At 48.3% G+C, this 21,333-nt stretch overlaps 1 protein-coding gene across 1 annotated transcript in view; it reads left to right on the forward strand.

Annotated features, from left to right (window-relative positions):
• Positions 1-224: 224 nt before the first annotated feature.
• Positions 225-21,333, forward strand: part of LOC135809040 (coiled-coil domain-containing protein 191-like) — a 49,654-nt gene continuing 28,545 nt past the window's right edge. The window contains exons 1-4 of the mRNA XM_065322298.1: positions 225-437; positions 2,859-2,927; positions 5,396-5,540; positions 7,433-7,818. Of these exons, the coding sequence (XP_065178370.1) occupies positions 366-437; positions 2,859-2,927; positions 5,396-5,540; positions 7,433-7,818 (672 nt within the window). The 5' untranslated portion in view covers positions 225-365. The remainder of the gene's footprint in view (positions 438-2,858; positions 2,928-5,395; positions 5,541-7,432; positions 7,819-21,333) is intronic.

Below are 21,333 nucleotides of genomic sequence, written 5' to 3' on the forward strand. Positions count from 1 at the left end.
CTAGTGCAGTACTGGTAGATCTAGTATGGATTTTGAACTACAACACTACAAGCTAGTACAAGTACAAATATTACTGTCTTGGTGTCGTCGACGTCGGTGTACCGTGTCACGTGTGTACTGGCGCAGGGCACGGACTGGGCTCACGCGATCGCATTGACTGAGCATGCTAGCAGCGCTGTGTTTATGGAATGTATTTTTGAATCAGGATATTCTATCTACCGCGATGTCGCTGGACGTAGGTCAGATAGCCGTGGCCATCAGAAAGAAAATTATATCAATGTCTGCAAACTCGTACGAAGCAGACAATTGAGGAGGCCGTAGAGCAGCCAGTAAGGTAGTACAGCAGTGGAAGAAGCTGCTGCACAATGTGCGATAGGGGGCGAGCAAGTCGATCGTTTGTGGATCAACCTGCGAGCAAGGTCTATGCAGATGACAAGGTGAGATGAAGACGGCAAGGTTATTATTATAGATTATACATTGCGTTTATATTTATATTCAAGGGAGTTCCACATTAATGGCCCACAAAGCTGATGTACCAAAAATCCCATCAGGAACCTACTTACGGCATTTACTATCAGTATGGAACGTGTTATGTAGCGTTCGGTACTGAAAGAAACGGGAGTAAAAACACACTCTACTACAGATTGCGAATCCGCAAAGAGTTGGTTGGAGCTGCCAGCCATTCGCATGCAGACGTACCTCAAACGAAGGCCTGTATTCTCCTTCTCCTCGTCCATGGTGGCAAACATGTGGGGCAGGTTGGCTCCAAATAGTATCGGCCACGACAAAAAAGCCAACATGAGCCTTCAAAGACAAATCGTCAAGGCGTGTGCAGATCTCATTACTTTTTCGACTAGGCAAAAAAATCAACAATGTCGGAGGACTCAAGCGCAGCAGCTGCTTTAGGTTTCGCGCGGATTCTGCATAATTTGTGTGAAGCAGACCTCGAAAGTCGTTTTATGCGCCGTGTCATCTCCCTGTACTATACTACTCCCTGTACTAGACTACTCCGTACGAAAACAATCTTAACGCTACTACATGTTTCTTCTGCTTGCAAAGATCAGGCTTATACAAACGGATACAAACGAACGGATACAAACAGCTTCAAGAACTTTCAACTGACTAGCATACCACGCACGACACACAACAGAAAAACTAAAATCATCATACACCAGCACACACTGGGGGTGAGGTAACAAATGAACAAACACAGCAGACTTCTTACTATCACCATTGCCATCCGAATTGCTGATGAAGAGGATAATCCTTATAGGAGAGGATAATCCAAATTGTCCTCTCCATCGGTAGTGCACATATTTCTCAATCTTTTTCATGTTTGCGACATCCGTATGCACTAGTAGTAGTATGCACGTGCACTGCACGTGCACCCAGGGTAGAAACTGTACTCTATATCGCACGTCGCATGTCGCAAAAGTTGAACTTTTTTTCAACTTCTGCGACAGGTGCCTTGTGACTGTATGCGACAGCTCGCGACAGGCAGTTTCTTGTCGCAAATCGCGTGTCGCATCGCAGAAAGTTGTATTGTGAATCAGCCTTGCCGGATGACTGAATGCCGGATAAGTGACACACAATTGTATCACTCTCCATCCCCGGTATACCCTGTCCATCCCCGGGGGTATACCCTGTCCATCCCCGGGGGTATACCCTGTCCATCCCCGGGGGTATACCCTGTCCATCCCCGGGGGTATACCCTGTCCATCCCCGGGGGTATACCCTGTCCATCCCCGGGGGTATACCCTCTCCATCCCCGGGGGTATACCCTGTCCATCCCCGGGGGTATACCCTGTCCATCCCCGGGGGTATACCCTGTCCATCCCCGGGGGTATACCCTCTCCATCCCCGGGGGTATACCCTGTCCATCCCCGGGGGTATACCCTGTCCATCCCCGGGGGTATACCCTCTCCATCCCCGGGGGTATACCCTGTCCATCCCCGGGGGTATACCCTGTCCATCCCCGGGGGTATACCCTGTCAAGTACAGCAAAACAAGTACCGTAGACTGATCCGGCCGCGGATAAGCCCGGGGGCATGGGCTTATCTGTTTCACAAGGACATTTCGGTGGGCTTATACGCGGGCATGGGCTTATACGCTGACACCAACATTGTGTTATTGAAAAGGCCCGAGGAAGTGAGAAGTACATTGCTGAAAGCCACTGTGCAAACAAAAACAACCGATGATTGTGTTGAAATGTACAAAAAAAAACAAAAAAACCCTAAACACTCGTACTGCGTACATCATACATGTACATGGTACGACCAAGAGTCCATAATTTATGGACTCATGGTACAATTTAGGCCCATAGGCTTGTACGACGAAGCCTTGTGATGCTCGAACTTTCCCTGGGCTTATATGCGGGCATGGGCTTATACGCGGGATTCTCATCATCTGTAGGATTACAAAATGTTGGTTGAGCCCACAGACACTCCAGTAAAAATGCACCTCCGATGGCTGACCGCAGCATCCGAAATACTGTCCAACACCCTGTATATCCAGCAGCAAATCAGCATAGTGGACTCACTTTAACAAACAATGTTTATATAAAGTGGCTGATCTAGGGACATATAGGGGTATTCCACAGGTTTTCCTCCTTTATGCATATTCCTGCGCTAGTATCCCGTAGGCATTGATAACTCTGTGAAAAAGCTTTTTTGAGCTCTTTTGGTTCAAATTTAGCATTGTTTGGAGCAGAGAAAGATGCGAGAAGCATTTTTCTAGGAAATTTTTAAAAGACTTTTGTGGTGGTGTCTGGCAGTGGAAGGCAGCCGATGAATGTACAGCAACATATTTCTTATTAGTATTTTCTATCTCTATAATTTGACTTCATATGTGCCATGTAGGCGGCTTCTGTGGGATCATTTGAATTTCGTAACGTCATACAACAACAACAAGTAGAAAAATGGATACAGGTAAGAAGCTGGCAATGGCATAGGCTTGGGCACGAAAATGTGTGTGTGTGTGTGTGTGTGTGTGTGTGTGTGTGTGTGTGTGTGTACGTGTGTACGTGCATGTACATGTATGTGTGTGACAAGACATCAAACCATGCATTCCAGGGCATCACAAACTTTTGGTGTCCTCTGCTGCTCCATTTTCATGGGCATCAACATATCCATTGTTACCAAGGAACATGTACATGAAGCGTGTGTGCTGTTGCTTCTGCTGTGCTGGTCCGTATGCTGTGCTGGTCCGTATGCTGTGCTGTTGCTTCTGCTGTGCTGGTCCGTATGCTGTGCTGTTGCTTCTGCTGTGCTGGTCCGTATGCTGTGCTGTTGCTTCTGCTGTTCTGGTCTGTATGCTGTGCTGTTGCTTCTGCTGTGCTGGTCCGTATGCTGTGCTGTTGCTTCTGCTGTGCTGGTCCGTATGCTGTGCTGTTGCTTCTGCTGTGCTGGTCCGTATGCTGTGCTGTTGCTTCTGCTGTGCTGGTCCGTATGCTGTGCTGTTGCTTCTGCTGTGCTGGTCCGTATGCTGTGCTGTTGCTTCTGCTGTGCTGGTCCGTATGCTGTGCTGTTGCTTCTGCTGTGCTGGTCCGTATGCTGTGCTGTTGCTTCTGCTGTGCTGGTCCGTATGCTGTGCTGTTGCTTCTGCTGTGCTGGTCCGTATGCTGTGCTGTTGCTTCTGCTGTGCTGGTCCGTATGCTGTGCTGTTGCTTCTGCTGTGCTGGTCCGTATGCTGTGCTGTTGCTTCTGCTGTGCTGGTCCGTATGCTGTGCTGTTGCTTCTGCTGTGCTGGTCCGTATGCTGTGCTGTTGCTTCTGCTGTGCTGGTCCGTATGCTGTGCTGTTGCTTCTGCTGTGCTGGTCCGTATGCTGTGCTGTTGCTTCTGCTGTGCTGGTCCGTATGCTGTGCTGTTGCTTCTGCTGTGCTGGTCCGTATGCTGTGCTGTTGCTTCTGCTGTGCTGGTCCGTATGCTGGCTACCCCTGCAACAAGTTATTACAACACTCTCTCTCTCTCTATACCCTCCACCTTTGCTGCAATTAGTATATCCTAGGTATCAATCAGCAGGCAGTCTGGAGTGACTGGGTATACACCTCTCAAGTTCTCGCAATTTTAAATGAGACCAAGCAAGATGACATTCCCACTTGCCTGCTTTTGCGTCGGATCGAATGGCTTGGTTACCTTGCCAGGATGGATGACAGCCGAACCCCTTGCAAGATATTGCTTGGGACCCTTCAACCTACACATCCTGCATGTAATCCCCGGAAATGTTTGCGTGATGTGGTCCAAGCGGACATCCATCATCTGCTTCTTTAAGTAGATTGTTTGACATTGTGCAGCAGGGAGGCGGATAGTATAGCACAGTTGTCAATGCTTCACCGCCACAGCTGGATAGTATAGCACAGTTGTCAATGCTTCACCGCCACAGCTGGATAGTATAGCACAGTTGTCAATGCTTCACCGCCACAGCTGGATAGTATAGCACAGTTGTCAATGCTTCACCGCCACAGCTGGATAGTATAGCACAGTTGTCAATGCTTCACCGCCACAGCTGGATAGTATAGCACAGTTGTCAATGCTTCACCGCCACAGCTGGCCTCCCGCGATCAACAACAGTGCAGTTGTTTGCTGTTGTAAAACTCCATTCCGCAAAGCGGTCTGTCGTGTCACAAGTGCACCCGAGAACTCAGAAAGCCTGTAGCAGACCAGGCTGGCAGCAGGGAATGCAGCGCATATCGTTGCTGGTTTCGCAGTCCAGACTGGCAGTTCGCATATGCTGGAATATGCCCCATCTGCCACTCCAGTACATAGCCAAAGCACCCCTGTAAGACCACCATGTAGCGCACGTCAGCAGCTCTCCCTGACAGCAGCATTTAGAAAAATGCTGCTGTCAGATGATCGCTGAAATGTGTGAAACTTAAAGTTACAGATACAAAGCCTTTCGCCTCTGTTGTGTGCGTGTACATACATACATGCATCCTGTTAACCGCTTTCGGTCCAGTTTCGGATGAACCTGCAACAATGCAAAATGGCTTCCAACGCTCATGTCTTGTGCAGGGTTGCATGCTTCTGTTTTGTTCATGCATAATGTTATATTTAACACAGCGGTCATACGGATAGTAATCACATTGGTCATGGTATGATTTTGTAGACTATGCAGGTGTCGAATGTCACTATAGTGGTTCAATATGGCACAAATATATTCCTCCAATCAGTCGAAACCATCATACCATTGCCAACCACTTATGGTCCGGGCTTATAATACACATGAGCATATTCTCTTTTGCCGTTGTTATGTTGCCTGAAGATTGCTTTGTGCGAGACTCCCAAGTTTGCGCAGACAATTGTTCTAATGTCTGTGCTAGAAGGCTGTAGCTGGTAATGAGGCTGAACAGTTGAAAATGGTACCGTGTATATCCGGCTATGCTACCTGTATGTGCAGGATGTAGACGCTGCAGCTGACCGAGCACTCTCTGCACATTTGAAAGAAGATCTGGAAGATTGCTCAAGGTGTAGTATACCTACCATCCCTCCAAGTCACGGGACAAGTCATGCACAGTGTCGTTCTCATGATGTCATTACAGAAGGTACATGACATGTGTGTTTGAATACTTGTGTAGCATAGATGATTTTTAAATGAACGGCTATAATATAGCAGTTCATTTACGCTAATTTGTGGTCTCATTACTGTGTTAGATCTGAACAATTACGTGTCTGTCTTTTAGAATGGCCGTTGTGAGCACAGTCGAGTGTTTGGTGAGTGTGTTCGATTTTTCCCACAAATCAATTTTGAATCTATTCATGAATTTGTCCCTGGCTATTGTCATCACCCCATGTGAATAGGATGAATCGAATACGAACCGATTCCTGGGCTCATGACATGAAAATCGAACGTCTTAAACGCTCCAGATTCCAGTTATGACTCGATTCATGGGCGTAATCGAACACACCCAGTGTAAGATGTGTGATACTTTCTTTCTCAATGCATAAGTCAGGCTTGAGCAAGTGAATGTGTACAGCTTCTAACACCTTCACCTGTGATGAACGGCTAGCTAGACACAATACCGTAGAATCCCGCGGATAAGCCCATGGGCTTATCTGTTTCACAAGGACATTTCGGTGAGCTTATACAGGAACATGGGCTTATACGCGGGCATGGGCGTATACGCTGACACCAACACTGTGCTATTGAAAAGTACCAAGGAAGTGAGAAGTACATAGTCATTGCTGAAAGCCACTGTGCAAACAGAAACAACCGATGATTGTGTTGAAATGTACAATAAAAAAACTGCACGACCAAGAGTCCATAATTTATGGACTCTTGGTACGATTTAGGCCCATGGGCTTGTACGATGAAGCTTTGTGATGTTCGAACTTTCCCTGGGCTTATGCGCGACCATGGGCTTGTATGCGGGTGGGCTTATCCGCGGGATTCTACGGTGCGCTGAAACTATTGTCACGATACATCTGACAACAATCTGGACTGGCTTTCAAATGTGTACACACCGCCGACTTCTTCATCTAGCCTCGCCCGACAACTTAAGATGATGGGGTAACTCTGCTGTAGACCATAGTTGCCCTCTTTCTCAAAGAGCATCAACCCTCAGGCACATCCTCACCGCCTGGCCTTCCTCACTTCACCACGGAAGACATACATGGCGCCACAACAACGCCCTAAAACAGATTATTCAGCTTGTTACAGAAATAGTCTCACAATGCTGCGCCTCTGTGATATGTAGCTCTGTTGATTGATTTTACAAATAGATTTAACTTAATGGATTGTCCGGCACATGCTATGGTGCTATGCTATGGTGCTATGCTATGGTGCAGTAATAGCCCAGTACACGTACTGTTGTTTGTTACCGTATACGGAGAGGCAATGACATGAGAGAGAGAGAGAGAGAGAGAGAGAGAGAGAGAGAGAGAGAGAGAGAGAGAGAGAGAGAGAGAGAGAGAGAGAGAGAGGGAGGGAGGGAGGGAGGGAGGGAGGGAGGGAGGGAGGGAGGGAGGGAGAGGGAGAGGGAGAGGGAGAGGGAGAGGGAGAGGGAGAGGGAGAGGGAGAGGGAGAGGGAGAGGGAGAGGGAGAGGGAGAGGGAGAGGGAGAGGGAGAGGGAGAGGGAGACAGACAGACAGACAGACAGACAGACAGACAGACAGACAGACAGACAGACAGACAGAGACAGACAGAGACAGACAGAGACAGACAGAGACAGACAGAGACAGACAGACAGAGAGAGAGAGAGAGAGAGAGAGAGAGAGAGAGAGAGTGTGTGAGAGAGACGGAGAGAGAGAGGGAGAGGGAGAGAGGGAGGGAGAGAGAGAGAGTAAATTTGTGCTGTTCAGCATGCAACATAGTTGAACCCCTGCTGGCCTAGCAGCATTGTACTGTGTGATTGTGGGAGTTGTGGCAGCATTGCTTATGAGTTTGACTGTACATTAGCTGCTCTCGTATTCCTTGTTTGTGTGTGCTCTGTCTCAGCAAGGCAATTGCTCTCACAGTACATGGATGACCATGCAGAACCTGTTTCCGAAGCCAATCGTCTCACTATGCCAAACTCAGGAACTTTATTGGGAAAGCAGTATCAAGCAACATATCCGTATCCCGCTTGCCAAAATACTGTAAGCTGTCCAAGTGAGGCTCTTGGCGATGCTCACTTCATGTTGAACACGATGAAGGATGTCCACTTCTTGGATTTGTCTCCAGAGTTGTCAGTTGGAGATGAATATACAACAACGAATGAGCAGCATCAGGTACATGCTGAAGTAGGTGATGTGGTGAATCAGTTGATGGCCGCACCAATTCAGCAAGCAAGATCTTCTCGAAGCCATGATCCGAATATCACAATGGATGCCCGCCGGATGCAGGTACGAGTTAAGTACATGGGTGGCAGACTAAGGGAGATGGCACACTTGTTATTCTGATTGTTCTTTGCCTTTCATGCTTTATTCTGGGCAACTACTTCCTCCGTTAACAAAACCTTCATGATGGATTTTTGAGGGACTGGTTTGCGCACAAACTGCCGTGAAATGAGTCGCAATCACTTTCTCGGCCTTCCCTGGCATGCCATGAAAGAGGTACGATGCAAGAAAAGCGACCTTTCACAACAAGGCGAGCGGAATCGATGATTGCACTATGGCAACATAAGTGATCACAGTTATGGCGAGCGAAACTGAAATACCACTTCTCCGAGGGGATAATGCGTTTCTTGGCCTCTACTACTCTAGCACTGAGTTGGAGAGTGAAAGAGAGCGATGGAACGGAGCAGCGAGCCCACACAATGAGCGAGTGAACAAGGAGCTGCTCCGATCGCACGGCTCAATAAAACAATTCTGAACTCAAGTTCTTGTTCAACCTGCGCAAAGCCCAGATTCGAATGCTGATGACCATGCCATTCTTTCAGAAATCTGCAGTCCGACACGAGTCTCGTGGCTAAAGAAAGTCGACTGGGCTTGCTAGCCGCTGCCGTTCAGTGCTGGCAAGGGTATCCATTAGAGAAAATGAAATCAATTTGGCTGTGCCTTTACGCCTCGTTTCCCGGAGTTCTGGAGAGCGAAGATGAAACCAGGGAGTCGTAAAATATTTTTACGACTCCGTAGTGGAGACGAGTAATCGCCATCGCGGCGGATCACGCAGCTTGAAAGCCAGCTTACTTGAACGATGGCGACATCAAGGTCAGCAGAGTGTGATCAAAGAAGCCGAGGCAAGGCTGAAACGCGCTGAACAACGACTCTAGAGAGAAGACGACTCGCGTGCAGCAGATGACGACAGCAGCGCAGGGTCAACAATGAGTCGAGTGAAAGCGACGCAAACTGAACTCTCTGCACATTCCGCCAACAGTTTATCTTGTAAAGACGCTGTACATAGGCTGAACTACCTTCGTCCAGTGATTTGCAGTCGATACAAACTGTTCTTGGCCTTTTCTAAGCGTTTTCATATTCATCAAATCCATCACGAAGTTTTTGTTAACGGAAGAAGTAGCAGATAACAGCAATGCTCAGCTACCGTATTTCTGACCAAAGTATTTTAGAAACCCTGTGGCCATATTCTTAACTTCTGACCAAGGCACAGGAGTATCCTCCCTATACTTCAAAGCCAATAATGGAGCGTCACTTGCACATGAGTGGTACAGTCACTTTGCAAGTAAATACAGTGAAATGAAGTGACAAAGATGTTAGTGAGGATTGCGACTGATAAAGCCCAACAATTTTTTTTCCAGTGCCCGAAACTCCACATCAATTTTTGATCATGAGGCCAACCAGAATTAATTCTTTCGGGTCACCCGACCGAACGTAATTTTTCACCCGACCGCTAAATTGTTTTTAGTGTGGATGTGCTATTGTACACAGTGTACAGACAACTTTGCGAATAACGACATTCGGCGGGGCATCAGAAAAGTGTCCTTATACGCAAAGTGTCCTTGTGCCCGAAGTCCCATTTGAATGTATGTGAACCCATACTTTTGTATAGTAGGACATGCATATCAAAATGAAGCTCTTTTCATACTCTATGCAAATGTGTACTTTATTTTCGTATTACAAATGAAAGGAACTATACTATAAAGTCAATATGGAAGGGAAATAGACTGAAAAATTAGCCTTTTGGAGCCATCAACAGGGACATGTACAATCATGTACTACCGTATTTCCCCGTAAGTTAGTACTTACCAACTTTCGAACTTAGCAGCCACATGAGTACTAACTTTCGGGGGTGGTACTATCTTTCGGGGAGTACTTTTTTATCGGGGGTAAATGACACACAGTGGGAAGCCTGCGCAACTCTAGTGTCCGTGCATATGATGTACAGTAAAACCTGTAACTAAAGACCACCGTGACTAGCGACCAGCCTGGTACTACCGACCATTTCACCAGGCACGGACGGTCTCACATTCAAAATACACTGTGACTAGCGACTACCTGCTGAACGCGACCAGCGACCGCCTTTTCTTGTCCCAAAGACGACTTTTGACCGTAACTAGCGACCGCGATGTAGGAGATCAAATGTTGCTCGAAGCTCCTTCTTGAAATTTTGCTGATTTTCCATGGTCCCATAATTTTCATATAGGCATAAAGGAATCTTTCGATACTACAGTACAGCTGAAAAAATGAACGCAGATCATTTTGACGGTGGAGTTCGAGTCGGTGTGGACTGCACTACGCCTGTCAAAATAATTTCAAGCCCTGTCAAGAATAAACATGATAGGAAACGTCTTGGAGAGCGCATCGGAAGCGCTCTCTGATCGATGTTACTACTCGGAGGAGAAACGAAGACGGAGCGGCTCTGTCACCCCAGTCATACAGACGAATCGACGATTGCATCAAGGAATCCATAAACAAAGCAGCACTGCAAGATCCTGATGCTGACGGATCGCGTTCAAGCAATCGAGAAGTCCGCACAACAAGGACCGTGAGTCAGTACAATTGATCGCATGAACAAATTTGAAGCCCAGCGCAAAACGAAACTTCCCCAGGGAACATTTGACTCCTGGCTTCAGAAGTAGCAGCTGAATTTGATGTCTGCAAAAAATGAATCTTTTCTCCGTCTCTCTGTCTCTCCGTCTTTCTCTCCAAGTGTTGTATGACCTAAAATAAGAATGGTATTGCGCAGGTCCTGGGGAATCATGTGTAGTGTATTGGCTGTGTTTTGACATACATATCACATAATGGGGTCCATATATGGTCACGCAGTGCAAACCTCTAACTAAAGACCACCTGCTACTAAAGACCGTTTTTGCTGGCACCAAGGGGTGGTCGCTAGTCACAGGTTTTACTGTATGTACTGTACGGTGTCTGTACATGTAGGACGGGTACGAACTTACTATCTTTCGGGGGGGGGGACTGTCTTTCGGGGTGATAACCTCGGCAGTGGAAAGTGTATTTTTTATAGGGGGTACTAAGTCATTGGGGAGAACTAACTTACGGGGAAATACAGTAGTACTTGTACATGTGCATGTATGGCGTGGATTCGTGTACAATCATGTACAACTACATATAATTGTACATGATTGTACAACTACATGTAGTTGTACAATCATGTACAACTACATGTAGTTGTACATGATTGTACAACTACATGTAGTTGTGCTGAACACTCCAACTATTTAGAAGCAAAATAAAATATAAAATAAAAATGCACCCCCCCCCCCCTCCCCTTGGCTGCATCTTTTTGCACGTGTGCCTTTATCCATCGCCATGGGTTCTGGCACTTCTGAATGACAGGTACTTGAAATAGCTGTCAAAAGCCCAGAAAGTCGTTATTCAAGCAGTGAATATGACCTCTGGGCACTAAAAGCATGTCGCTATTCGCGAATTGTCGTTATTCAGATAGTCGTTGTATCCGAAGTTAAATGTATACAGTTAGATGGGACTTTGCTCTGGGCATGGAAATTCTGTCGTTATTCGCGAATTGTCGTCATATCCGCAGTCGTTATAAGCGAAGTTGACTGTACATGATTGTGTACACGCGCAATCCAAAATTCCTAACCCCACGCACGAAAACAGCAAGGAGCAAGGAATGCTTCCGAAAGGATCTCGGACATGCCTGCGTAGGCTTCAGACATTCTCAAATCTCAATTTAGCTTCCACAGAGCATTGTTCAGAGCAACCACAGACAAAATAGAACTTGTTCTAGCAATGCCAGTGGTGTGTGCACCTGTGCTGGACGGTACAAAGCTTTCTGCCGACGGAAGGGCCTTTCGCGTCGAAAACTCCCAGATCATAACTGAAGTGATTTTAGAGCAGATCATTCCTGATCCGCGGATCGCAATCGATTTTCAGCGGTCCAGACAGTGATCTCGGAAGCAGCTAAATGACAGGATGCAGTGCTTGGTGACGACGTTGTCTTCCATTTTCGCCTATCGGCAATCGGTCATAAAACTGCACCAGCTCCACCACCTTGTCGCTCATTGACAAAAGACTTGGTGAGAGCTGCACGTCAGACCGGGCCAGCGAGGCCAAGATCTGGTCCTGAGGCCGGGACAGCGCAGGATCGTCTACGGTCAGATTTGATCAACTGGCTTGATGGACAAAAGCTTGGATATTCGATAATAGATATGCACAATCTACATGGTCATACATGTGTGCAAGTGGTAGAAACCAAAATAAAGAATAAGTCAAATATAGAATAAAAACCCGACCGACCAACCCTGGTGCGGATAAGTGAAGTGACCCGAAACAAAAAATCAACTCTGGGTGGCCTGACCACTTTCAGATTTGCATCACTTTAATGGTGTAGGTGGCCACTTTACTGAACTAAACAAAATTGTAAAAACACACATTGTGCACTGTAGAGCTCACGTCGCAAAGGCATACATGCTGATCTGAAAAGATCATGAAAATGACATAATTCCGAAAATGAGTCGTGACAGCTACCCGTTGGCAGTAACCAGTCGTACATAGTTGTACTTCCTCCGCGTCATTAAAATTGTCGCTTCGCACATCGCAATGTTTGTGAGTTGCTCTTCTTTGTCAGACTAAGAAAAATTTCACGAGATTTTCTCATATTTTGAGATGGTACACAAGTGGTAGACAAAGGAAAGCAAGGGCATATCCTGCCGAAGCTACAGGAAGAGACGGGATACCTGGCCACCTTCTGAAGTGCTGTGCCGATATCCTAGCTGCGTCCGTGACCACGTTGTTTAATGCCTCGCTTGTCAATGGCACTGTCCCCACAGCCTTCAAACTCGCACACGTTATCCCGCTGTTCAAAGCTGGGGACCAGTCTATTCCCACTAACTTCCGTCCAGTGTCCCTACTTCCCATATTGTCAAACTCTTGGAGAAAGTCGTATAGAAGAAGCTAGCCCAGTTTCTGGACATAGCTGGTACCCTCCCCACGACTCAATTTGCATTCCGCGCAGGCCACTCAACGGAGGATGCCCTGGTACTTATGCTAAATCGCATTCTTATTGCACGGGACAAGCGTTTGTGTACTGGCACATGCCTTCTAGATATGTCAAAGGCATTCGACAAGGTTCGTCATGAACGGCTACTCCAGGACCTATTCGATATCGGCATAACAGGGACAGCCCTAAAGTGGTTTTCCGCCTATCTGTCGGGCCGTACTCAGCGTATCTGTATTGGACGGGATCAGAGTGCCATTTCTGAACCATCCTGTGGCGTGCCACAAGGTTCTGTTCTAGGACTGATCCTTTTCAGTATCTACACCCGCGAAGTTCACCATAGCTAACCAGTCTTCATCGGTTCAATTTGCCGATGACATCGCGCTGATCAGCAGCAGCACATCCCTCGACACGGTATCTGCTACGCTATCGGCCTCTGTTTTTTGTTTTTTTTCTGCACTTGCTGACTGGTTGCAGACCCGTGGTCTCATTTCGAATGCAGTCAAGGGCCAAGTGATTCCTGTATACCCCAACAGGCAGCCTCAGCAGCCCCAGGACACGATCAATGTAAACTGTCATGAAACGCCCATTCCTGCCGTTACTGCGGCCAGGACTGAAGTATCTTGGAGTGCTCCTCGACTCGGATCTGTCATGGACGCCCCATGTTGATCGCTGCACCGCTCGACTGGCCCAGAGGATCGGAGCACTATGGAGGTTGCGTCGCTGCTTGACTCATCAGAGCCGAGTTCTCTACTTTAAAGCGATCATCATGTCTGACCTGATGTACGGATCAAATGCGTTCTCCCCACTTCTTACTGCCAACCAATTGGATCGGCTACAAGTCATGCAGAATCGGGCGGCAAGGGCGGTTTTCGGACTATCGCATCACACCTCCGCGCGCACCCTCCTGCTGAAATTGGACACATACAGAGTATCCGAGATATTCAGGCAGAAGTTTATCATTCTTGTCTGGAGGTTTCGGAATGGGCACGCAAGTTCTGATCTGCAAGCCCTCCTAGTTCCTTCGTCAGCTGGCCCAACTAGGTTGCACTCTACCATGGGTCTGCACCAACCGCCAGTTTGCACCAGGTTCGGCAAGGGTTGCCTCGCGTTCCGGGGCGCCCAGCTGTCGAACACCTTACCCAGTGATATACGTGCCATCTCCACGCTCCGCCAGTTCCGCGCCAGCATGATCCCGCACACCCTGAGTACCTGGAGTACCAAACGTCCTGTTTGATGATCAGCTGGCTTAGTTTCTCTCCACCTCTATCCTTATTACATCCCTCTCCAATTTCATTAATTACTGCTTTCTATCTGCATTCGCCACCTTTTCATTGGGCAGATCTGCCTGTTTGGTTTGCGAATTAAAATAAACACAACAACAACAATATTTGTTGCAACTCAGAACTTCATGGCTTCTGGGAGAAGTAATGTGCCCTCCCTGTGTGTATTGAGATCGTCTAACCTGGTTGTTGTGTATCGTGTCGGAGAAAGGTCTTCTGGGGTGTCGTCGAGATCTCATTGCGACCGTGACTCCTGCTTGTCTCCCTGGCTAGGTGCTGCTTGCTTTGTTTTTTGCGTAGTGTTTTTGATTATTGTTTACTATTGCGTATTGTTAGTGTTCGTTGTGATTGGTACAGTACTTGTTACGAGATACGACACATTGTGTAGTGTGTGTTTGCAGCACGAAGAAGACTGCACACCAGAACGGTTAGCTCAGGAGCTTGGGCTTACCTTGTGCAATCACAGTTCATCAGCTTGGACATTGCGCTTGGTCCCATGCGAATAACCGACTAGAATAGTAATTATTTCTTCGTTGCATTTTTGAATTGTGTTCTTGCTAGCTCGTTGATTTATTTAGTTGATGTGTTGATTTGTGTTTGATTACTTATTTATTTGATGGCAATAAATAAGATAAATTGTGCACTCATAACAACAGCAAAAATGAAGAAAGTCAAGTTCCATAACGTTTTCTTGTGACTGTCATCAGTGGAACGCCGTCACATAAAAATGTAATAACTAAAACACACACTTATATACATGTAGCTAATATGGTTTCAGGTAGAAATACAGCAGCTAACAAGTACAAAAAGCGAAGTTTGCACCTTTGCAATGTGTGAATATAGTGTATGTGAGAAAGGTAGTGGCAGATGAATGTGATACTGTGTGAATGAATGTAATGGTGCGTGTATATTACTTGAAGAGTGTGAGTGATACAACGTTTTCTTTCTGTTTACATAGCACAGGGTCACGAGTACGAATATACACAGCTTCCAACACCTGCAATTGCTTGAAGAAACGTGCGCAACGAATAACACTAAACCAGGAATCGTCAAACACCTTACGACATTCTGGACTGGACACCAAATGCTTGTACACTGCAGACTTCCTCTTGTCAACATCAAACTCCTCCTCATCACTACTCTCATCCTCCACCTCCATTCCAATGCCGCCGTCCATCCCATCGCACTCGTATTCGTCGTCATCAGTCTCCATCTCCTCGCGACACCGCTTCCCTCTCCTTGATTCGTTCTGTGCCGTGCCTGTGCTTCCTCCTGCGTCTCCTTGCCTTGTGTTCTCCACTTGTCTCAGTCAGCAGAGGCACGACTGAGACAAGTGGAGAACACAAGGCAAGGAGACGCAGGAGGAAGCACAGGCACGGCACAGAACGAATCAAGGAGAGGGAAGCGGTGTCGCGAGGAGATGGAGACTGATGACGACGAATACGAGTGCGATGGGATGGACGGCGGCATTGGAATGGAGGTGGAGGATGAGAGTAGTGATGAGGAGGAGTTTGATGTTGACAAGAGGAAGTCTGCAGTGTACAAGCATTTGGTGTCCAGTCCAGAATGTCGTAAGGTGTTTGACGATTCCTGGTTTAGTGTTATTCGTTGCGCATGTTTCTTCAAGCAATTGCAGGTGTTGGAAGCTGTGTATATTCGTACTCGTGACCCTGTGCTATGTAAACAGAAAGAAAACGTTGTATCACTCACACTCTTCAAGTAATATACACGCACCATTACATTCATTCACACAGTATCACATTCATCTGCCACTACCTTTCTCACATACACTATATTCACACATTGCAAAGGTGCAAACTTCGCTTTTTGTACTTGTTAGCTGCTGTATTTCTACCTGAAACCATATTAGCTACATGTATATAAGTGTGTGTTTTAGTTATTACATTTTTATGTGACGGCGTTCCACTGATGACAGTCACAAGAAAACGTTATGGAACTTGACTTTCTTCATTTTTGCTGTTGTTATGAGTGCACAATTTATCTTATTTATTGCCATTTTACGACTATTGTCTCCTCGTCGATTGTTTAAATATTTATTTGATGCGCGATTTATGTGCGCTGATTGCGTGATGGCATGCAATTATGATCATGCTTGCGCCAGCTAGCTAGATGCCTGCGCCGCGCACTGATGTTGAATGAGTTAGTATGCGCCCCGCGCTGTTCATGCATATATGGTACATGGTGTGTAATGTTTGCCGCACACGCGTATACGTGCCTCGCCTCGTACTGCTTATGTGCCGCGCGCCGTACTATTGCTGTCGCTTTGCCGCCAAATTTAGCTTCCGCTTTCCGAGCGCTGTACGCTCTTCTGTACGCTCATGCCAAAGTTGGACGCACGGTGTGGCTGGCCAACGCTTTACCCCTCATGCGTTGTTCTTTTCCTTGATGCTGTGGTTTGTTTTCTTTAGTGTTCTAGAGTTCTCTTTCCGATGTAGTTCGTATTTTTCCAGTCTCTTCTTCTCAATGTATTCTACTGTTCATTCATTATAGTCCGTAAAGAATTACGTGACCTTTTGTCTTGTGGCGTCTGTGCGATCCTGAAACTTTTGAGGTGTTAGTAGTGAACACAACATTTTGGCGACCACGCCAGGATAGAGACGCGTGAACATGGATGAGGTAGAAGCGAAGCTGATCGCAAATGGTCAAGCTTATGGCTACACTGGAGAGGCATTGCGTACTTACGTAGAGGAGCGTATCGAGAAGCACGAGGAGAAAGTGCGTGCAGAAAGAGAGCGCGACGAACGAGCAGGAAGTAGATTGGAAAGGAAAGATGACGAGCAGCTGCTTGCGAGGATTGCAGATTTGGAGTTGCAAGTACAGCACACACGAGAGACTCAGAGTGATGAGAGCACTTTGTTGAATACGACGAATGGCAGTTTAGCGAGCAAGAGGGCTGCCATCAAGATGCCGAAGTTCGACGGTAAGCAGACTGTTGAGACCTATCTCGAACTGTTCGAGGATGTGGCAAAGCAAAATGAGTTCAGCGACGACGAGTACCTGATCCGCTTGCGCGTGGCTGTTGCTGGCAGCAAGTTGGAAGGTGCATGCTATGGCTGCAACACCTTTGCCGAAGCGAAGCGCGAGCTGCTGATGGCGCATGGGAAGACCGCCGACAAAGCGTGGCAAGCCCTGATGGCCATACAGCAGAAAAGTGATGAGAGTTTCTACCAGTTTGTGGTACGAGTGACGCGCGAGACGGAGAAGTGGGCAAAACTCGCCAGGCCTAGCCGTACCTCTAGCCGCGGACAAATCGGTGAGCTGGACGACACTGAATTGTTCGGATGTGTCGTACGTCAAGTCCTGCTAGAAGCTGTGTCGGCAGAAACTAAGGCCTTCTTGATCGAGAAGAGATGTTACACGAAGGACTTGAAGGCGTTTGCGGAGGATGGTATGGCTTACCAAACAGCCCACGGACGTAGCAAGCTGAAGCCTGCCAAGTCTAGCACCAGCGACAAACGTATACCGTTTGCGTCGGCAGAGTGTTTGACGGTCAGCGTTGATGAGGCTAACAAGAAATTGTCAGCTATGGCGTCTGAGCACCGAAACGCGTACGTCAAGGCAGAGGGACTGTGTTTCAACTGCCTGAGACCAGGACATCGAGTGATGAATTGTCAGAACAAGGGTCGTTGCAAGCACTGCAACAAGCGACACCACAGTCTACTGCACAGAGAGGACAAACAGGTAACATCCGAACCGATAGCCGAATCGAAAGTCGGTACGTATGAATGCAGTGCAAACAGCGTGCACTTGATGACCGGCGTGGCTGAGGTACAAGGACCTAGCCGAAAGGCCAGTGTACGCATATTCATCGACCCAGGTGCGCAGGCATCGTTCATCACCGCGCCACTGGTGAACTCGCTGCAACCGGCACACCTTGGATCGCAAACTGTCAGGCTGAAGGCGTTTGACGTGGAGCCGAAGTTTGAAAAGATGGACAGGTACCGTGTCACCATCAAGGGTGCAACGAAGTCCATTTCCGTCAATGCCTGGCAAAAGAAGTCGCTAGGTCTCCGATTCGATCCGCTAGCAGACAGCACAATTGCACGTTGGCAGTCACAGGGATTGCAGCTGTCTGATGACTCGACAAAGGCCGGATCAAGCGAAGTGCACATGCTGATTGGAGCTGACTACTGCAATGAGTTCCTTCTCCGCAAGGAGCAAATCAATGGAGAGACGGCCTGGCACACTGAAATAGGCTGGGTGCTGTCAGGACCGGCTAATCGTGAAACCAAGTCAGCGACCGTCAGTGTGAGTTGTATTGAACTTGACCGACTGTGGAAGATGGAAGAGGTGCCGGAAATAGCTGAGACGTTACCGGACTTCCCGATAGAGCGGCAAGGCCCTCATTACCAAGTGGGATTGCTATGGCGATCTGAGAAGCGTCCGCCAGCCAACCTAAACCAAGCGATGGCAGCGGCACACTCACTGCTGAAGCAGCTACAGAGACGAGGTCAACGTCCAGCGTATGATGACGTCCTCATCACTGAGTACTTGAAGCTGGATGCCATTGAAAAGGAACCGCATCCGGAGGAAGCCGGCTATTACATGCCGCATCATGCCGTATTCCGTAGCGACGCCTCAACGACGAAGACACGGGTCGTCTTCAATGCATCCGCCGCCTGCACCGGAGCACCATCCCTAAACGACATGGTCGATCCCGGGCCATCACTCCTACCGGATCTCACTGGTATCCTCCTCAGGTTCCGTGAGTATGAATGTGCTGTACAAGCCGATATTCGCAAGGCTTTTTTTATGATCGGAATGCGTGAAGAAGATAGGCCATATCTGCGTTTTGTTTGGCCTGAGATAGGTAGCGAAGAAATGTGTATCTGGCGTTTAAAGAAGCTGCCTTTTGGAGTGAATTGTTCTCCTTTCATACTTAGTGCTGTGCTGCGCTTTCATCTCGATAGTGCATTCGAGTCTGCTTCTGCTGCTGAGCGTGATATCATAGAGCTGCTGCTGCGTAGTTTTTATGTTGATGATTGCGTTTCTAGCTTGCCATGCTGTGCGGATGCTGAAAAGCTGCAGGAGTATAGCGTTAATGTTTTGCAGGGAGCAGGCATGGAGTTGCGGAAGTGGCGAGGGAACACGATGACCTCAGACCCCGAGGCTGGTTCCAAGGCACTGGGTATTGTGTGGAACACCGAGTCAGATTGTATTTCGGTGGCTGCGCTCGGTGATGTTGAGTGTCCCAAGGAAGTGTCTGGTTGGTCTCGTCGTGCGTTGTTGCGTTGTGTTGCCGCTGTGTTCGATCCGCTAGGTTGGGCGTCACCCGCAGTTGTGCCAGGCAAGATGATGTTGCAAGAGAGTTGGAAGCTCGGCGGTGGTTGGGATGACCCATTCCCTATTGATTTGGCTGTCCGATGTGCTTCATGGTGGGGAGAGCTCGCAGCGCTTTCTTCCGTTAAAATCCCCAGATGGATCGGGTGTACTCCAGATGCTCCAGTCACGTTGCATGTATTCTCAGATGCATCCGAGAAGGGCTATGGCTGTTGTTTCTATGTTGTGTCCGGTTTGACGTCTTCTTTGTTGTGTGCGAAGGCGAAGGTTGCACCTGTTGTACGTCCCACTCTTGCGCGTCTGGAATTGTCGGCTGTGTGTCTTGGCGTGAAGATGTTGTCCTTTGTCGTCAATGAATTGAGAGTGCCAATTGAAAGGATTGTGGGGTGGACAGACAGCCTAACCACATGGCACTGGATCTCAAAGCCGTCGTATCACTGGAAGACGTATGTTGCTAATCGAGTTGCTGCAGTGCAAGAAGTTTCGCAGAAGCTGCAAGTAGAATGGCGTCACTGTCCAGGAGTTAGCAACCCTGCAGATCTTGTCTCGCGTGGTGTCCCAGTGTGTGACTTGCAGAAGGAGATGTGGCTGCATGGTCCGTCATGGTTGAGCGATGAGTCTCAGTGGCCACCAGTCATCTCGTTTCAGAGCACCAATGAGTCCGTCACCGAAGCACGCGTGTCGGCTGTGGAGGTTGACACTCCAGTTGTTTGGCCGTGGGAGAAGTTCTCCAAGTGGCAGCGAGCTCGCGGTTTGGTCGCACGTATGCTGTCATGGCGACACAAGGGTGTTTCGCGTGCAGAATTGATTCCATCTGCTGAGTCTGTGATGTTTCGCGCCATCCAAGAGCAATGCTTCCCCAAGGAGTTGTCCCAGTTGCGGAGCAAGGAGCCACTGAAGAAGGGTTCGAAGCTGTTCAAGTTGTCTCCGTTTCTGGATGAAGCTGGTTTGCTCAGAGTTCGTGGTCGTCTGCAGGAGAGCGATCTGTCCTACGAGGTTCAGCATCCGATCATCCTGGGCAGATGTCATCTAAGTGAGTTGTTTCTGCGTGATGCTCACCTTCAGCGAATGCACCAGGGTGTAGAGAGCGTGCTTGCGTTTCTACAACAGCAGTTCTGGATTCTCGGAGCTCGTCGGTTTCTTCGTAGCGTGTCGGAGAAGTGCATTGTTTGCCGCAGATTTCGCGCACAGGCTGCTGCTGAGGAGATGCCGCCGTTGCCCTCAGACAGGGTGAAGCACCACCAGCCATTCGGTCTCACAGGTATTGATTATGCCGGTCCGTTGTACGTGCGCAGTTCATCAAATGTTCAGAAAGTGTGGGTCGCACTCTTCGTGTGCGGTACTACTCGCGCAGTGCACCTAGAGCTCGTGGATAGCCTGTCGACAGAGGTGTTCCTGCTAGCATTGCGTCGTTTCATCGCCCGTCGTGGAAAGCCGCTGCGTATACGTTCAGATAATGCTACGACGTTCAAGTCCGCCGCAGACAAGGTGGCAATCCCGTGGTTCTTCAATCCGCCATCTGCCCCGTGGCATGGAGGGTTCTATGAGCGTCTGGTGGCATGTGTGAAAGCTCCCTTGAAGAAGGTTCTCGGTCGAGCGTCATTGAGTCGAGACGAGCTGTTCACTGTCTTGACGGAGATCGAGAGAGTCGTCAACTCTCGACCCCTCACTCCGGTTTCTACGGATGTAGCTGACGAGTCGCCGCTGACTCCAGCCATGATGTTGGGAGACATCTTTGCAACCGGTATTGCCTCGTCTGACAGACCACTCGATCCACGGCAGTTGTCCGCTCGAGTCAAGTATGTCCACACCGTCTACGAGCACCTCAACCAGCGTTGGTCGTCTGAGTATCTCATTCGTCTCAGTGAGTATCATCGGTCGAAGTCAACTCCGATTGTCGTGAACGACGTTGTGTTTATTGCCGACGACAACCGGAAGCGGCAATCATGGCGCTTGGGT

This window comes from Sycon ciliatum, chromosome 2 (genome assembly GCF_964019385.1).
Source record: "Sycon ciliatum chromosome 2, ocSycCili1.1, whole genome shotgun sequence".
Taxonomy (NCBI): domain Eukaryota; kingdom Metazoa; phylum Porifera; class Calcarea; order Leucosolenida; family Sycettidae; genus Sycon; species Sycon ciliatum.